Source organism: Triticum dicoccoides, chromosome 4A (genome assembly GCF_002162155.2).
Source record: "Triticum dicoccoides isolate Atlit2015 ecotype Zavitan chromosome 4A, WEW_v2.0, whole genome shotgun sequence".
Lineage (NCBI taxonomy): Eukaryota > Viridiplantae > Streptophyta > Magnoliopsida > Poales > Poaceae > Triticum > Triticum dicoccoides.
Genome location: NC_041386.1, coordinates 723576188 through 723580814, shown reverse-complemented (window position 1 = coordinate 723580814; position 4627 = coordinate 723576188). Strand labels below are relative to the sequence as shown.

Sequence of the window (4627 nt, the reverse complement as noted above, 5' to 3'; positions counted from 1 at the left end):
ATTGTAAGACTGCATCTATTTAGATAAAAGCGAGAAATACTGAATGGATCTACTTATGGAATCAGAGGTAATACCTTTGAATCTCTTTATGAAGTCCATTCTTGTTTCGTAGTTATATACAAGGATGAAACCATCATATGTCCCAGCCAGAAACCATCGCCTCCTTGTGATGAATTTTACAGAATAAACATCGTGTTGGGTGTTAAGGATATTCCGAGGGATGCCTGTTTCCTCCCAGGTGTTGATCGAAGACATCATTCTCTGACGATAATAATAGATGTTTTTTTATTAATTCAATGCAAATAAAGCGCTACATTATGATTTGCTAATACAATGGAATTGTTTTTGTGACAACACCATGGATTTGGCACTGGCAATCCTATAGCCATCACGAAAAAAGAGACATGCAGTGTGGGCATTGTTGTTAGGCTGTGACCAAAGGTGACCATTGCCAAACATAAACATACACCTGGACTATGGTACTGGAAGTAATGCATTAACTTGCCTGTGTGCCGCACTTCCATATAGAAACATCTCCGTGGCGATGACCCGTTATAATCCTGTGTGACGAGAATAAATTTAGTGATAGGACCTTAGCATCCAAATGACTCATTTGAAGAAAGGATAGACTATCAATATGCCCATATTATGCTAAGCACCCACCATGACTCTGTCGGATCAGCATCTAGGGAACACAGCGCACCAGAAAAATCCTTAGTAGGGTGGAACAAACCCCATATGTTTATTAAAGGTCGGATTACGTCTTCTCCGGCTGATTCGTCCTGCAAATTTTGATGGGTTAATTGTAACCAAAATCGATCTTGTTATTTTTTAACTTGCTCTTATTCTGATTTGATAGAAACTGAAAACAACAAGAAGAAGACAGCCCGAATAACATGCAGTTAGCAAAGTTTGGACTTCTTAATAAAGCAAGTATAGGCCACCAAAACAACTCACTAGTTTAGTTAAGAAGTAAAACAGACAAAAGTAACAACTTTGAATGGTAAACAAGAGCAGAAATGTATACTTTTTGACTTGAGAGAACCTCACCTCAGACGTCGCCTGTCCTTCTACAGATAAAACTGCTTTCAGTTTCACTTCAGGCAGCGCATTACCTGTCTCTTTGGCATCCTCAAAAAACAGATCACATACGGATTGGTCTTCAAATGTATAGATGTACTTATCCCCTGATATACTGCTCTGCAGTATAAGATTAAAAGTTTGTTCTTGTACTAGATTTGGCTGCTCTCTCATTATCACAAAGAGAGTGTAAGTGGATCTCGATGGCACAATTCCGCTTAGGGGCATCCTTACGAAGGGCTGTTGCCACCACACCAGTCCCTCTTCTGTACTAAGTCTAAACGCCACATGGTTGTCTGTGTTGTTTGTTAGGTGCAGTGGGCATGTGATCAACTTGTGGGCTTGGAAGGGAAAGTGGAGCTTCAGCGAGTGGACGTGAAGCTCGTTTGACCCTTGGGTTATCACCTGCAGGAGAACAACATTGCAATGTTTAAATGGTTAACCTTCGTACTTCCACTTGAAAAGAGTAAAATCTGGAAAAGACCACTTGAAAAGAGTCTAGTCTGGAAAAGACAACTTGAAAAGAGTCTAGTCTGGAAAAGAGAGTTGGTCATTTTCTTAGGCTATATGTAGTTCCAATTCAGTGAGTTTCAAATCAGTGAGCTCACCTCAGAATCTATGTCTTTTGGTCCCATATCAGTGCATAACTCTGGCACACTAGGTTCCACTGAGTCCTCATATTTCTCATTTTCAATATCCAGGATTGTTAATGCAGCTTCTTGTCCAATCACATAAAGGCATCTCGGTTTACTGGCATAATAGGAAGCAAAAATAATGTAAGAAGAGTGGTTCAGGAATGAAAAAAGAATTGCTCAGGTGATTAATACGTCGGTGAAGCTTCTGGATTGTTTGTAATAAATTGTGCTTGTACGTGGAAGGTAGTTTGCCCCTGCATTCTAAAATATGCAATTCCTTCTCATAAAATTAGAAGATGTAATAATTTTTTCGCCTGCCTTCTGCACACGGCTGCACCGAGCACTGGTGGATGCCATCGTTATGGGTTCTATGAGTTGATCTGAACAAAGATCCAATGTTTTTGAAAGAGAACCCGGCATATATGCGCTGCCTACAAAGGCTGGCTGTCTGAAACAGTCGTACATGAGATAGGTGGCTATTATTTAGATGATGCAAATGAAAAGACATTAGTTCGTTCAGGTGTAGCGGCTAAGATCTCTGTTGTATAACACAGTAACTAATTAGAGATCTAATATCTGCTGGTGTTAAGCAGTTGATTAACAAAGTACGAAAGTACCTTTTCTCTAAGTAACTTTGAGATCCGTAAATTTTTCTGGATGAGGTTTATGGAAGGACGCCTCCTGAAGTTGATACATGTGTGCAATATATTCTAATATTATTTGATTTTTTTTCTTATACTGTAGTTAGCAATGATCTTAGGCAGTAAAAGAAGAAGGGAAAGGAGAAAATTAATTACCTTTTTGATGCCATCAAACATGCAATACCCCGTACTTCTCCTCCATAACCATAGTCAAGGACTCCCTCAAGCCTGGGGGACGGAAGCACTCGTTTGAAAAGTGATAAGAGCAAGAATGAGTCCGAAACCAACTAAATACTAGTTAAATATGAGGGCAGAAGCTGCTAGGTGTTGCTGTGTCGCGCAAGGCTACCATTTACGAGACTGGTGTGGCAATGACCAGGAAAGCGACGCGGTGATGACTTCTCTTCCAGCGAAATCTCCTTTTTTTTCAAAAAAATGCAAAGCTTGTGTCTCGGTGATTTGGTAGAAAGAATATAGTTACAAGCCTAGGACAAGGCCAAACAACCGACCAGTCAAGATAAGACCATGACCAACAGCCGCCGGAAAAACAAAACAACCGACGCCACCAATCTACCACGGCCTAAATGCCAACCACACAAGGCAAAATCTCCTTTGGCCGCTAGTTCTATGTGAGCATGGCAATGCAACATTGGCGGTTAAGATCGAGGTTGTATTATCTCCAGGTGAAAAACCAATACGCCATTTCCTTTTTGAAGATGTTAGCTAAAAGTTCTGCCCCAGGCTTGCCTTAGCTTCGACCAGCCAACAGTTTGTCTGCTCGCCGGGATTAACACTTTAAAAGGAGGTGGCCATGCATGATCTAGTCAATGGCAAGTGAGTTGATGCTTTAAATGGATCACCACACGAGAAATTAGTGGCAAACAAACACAATCAAGGGGTGTTTTTCTATGCGATTAAAGAGTGTCTTCGTTGATGTGTTATATGTGAGGGGCCTAGTAAACCTGGAACGAGGGAGTAATATCCAACCAAATAGGTCGCTCAATTTGGTTTATATGCAACTTACCACAACTATTTGTTTGGCAAGCGTCTAAAAATACACTGGGCCCAAATGGTCTGCAACTTTTGGCACCCTGATGATTCTATCACATGCCTATAATAACAAACCAATTTACAAAAACAGAACACCACACTCATTGCTACCCCCTCCGTTCCTAAATATAAGTCTTTTTAGAGATTCCAATAAGGGACTACATACGGAGCAAAATGAGTGAGTCTACACTCAAAATATCTCTATATACATCCATATGTAGTCTCTTATTGGAATATATAAAAAGACTTATATTTAGGAACGGAGGGAGTAGTATTTTAACAATTACCTGAAGTCTTTCGAGCTCCAGAAATGAGAGGTGCCATCAGATGAACATGTAAGTAGTATTGGTAGATTGCGATGTGAGAAAAGAGAAGCCACCGGAGACATTAAATTTTGCAGCTTATCAGGAACATATTTTTCCATCTGCATGTCCCATATCTGGTTTGACAAAGACAAAGCATGCATTTTTACTAGTGGACTGCATACTTAATTAGAGTATTTCTAAGTGAAAATGCATACCTTTGCAGTCATATCATGAGAGCCAGTAACTAAATACTGCTGATCATCACGTGTGAAGAATTCCAGGAAATTCACTTTGTCAAGATACTTTGGCAGAGTATAGTTAGATTTGGGAGAATCAAGGCTCCAAACCTAACATAAAGTATACAAATTTACACTCAATGTTTTTTTTATCAGAATTGTGTTCATCATGTAGTACAGTTTTGTCAGCAAAGAAGGACAATCCCATACCTTCACTTTGTATTCCGAAGTACTAGCAAAACGGTTGGTCTCCTTGGGGTCAAAAGCAACCTGGCATACAAAATCCCTTTGAAAGTATTCCCTCTCAAATATCTGTGTGCATAACCATCCCTTCTCCCAGTTCCAAAGCTTCTTCTCGTGGTGACGCGAATGAGGCCATGACAGCACATACGGCTGGGTCGGATGAACGGCCAGCGACATGAGGCCATCATGAGCTCTGAAACTGGTGATCTTTTGCATTTCTTTTTCATAGCTGTACACATGTATGAGACCTTCCGCTGAGCCGGAAATGAACCATTGCTTCCGCGCAATAAATTTAACAGAATAAACTGTAGCGAGATGTTACTAGCATGTCAGCGCGTGAAGGAAGAAACGCAATCAACATAGAAGTCATAGATTTAGCGGATACAACATCTGTTCTTAAATGTAAGACAGTTCAATTTGAACAACAGCCTAAATAA

At 40.3% G+C, this 4627-nt stretch overlaps 1 protein-coding gene across 1 annotated transcript in view; it reads right to left on the bottom strand.

Annotated features, from left to right (window-relative positions):
- Positions 1-3689: 3689 nt before the first annotated feature.
- The window catches only part of LOC119284267, a 10579-nt gene continuing 9641 nt past the window's right edge, over positions 3690-4627 (bottom strand). The window contains exons 10-12 of the mRNA XM_037563464.1: positions 4158-4495; positions 3927-4058; positions 3690-3845 (exon numbers count right to left, since the gene is read on the bottom strand). Of these exons, the coding sequence (XP_037419361.1) occupies positions 3690-3845; positions 3927-4058; positions 4158-4495 (626 nt within the window). The remainder of the gene's footprint in view (positions 3846-3926; positions 4059-4157; positions 4496-4627) is intronic.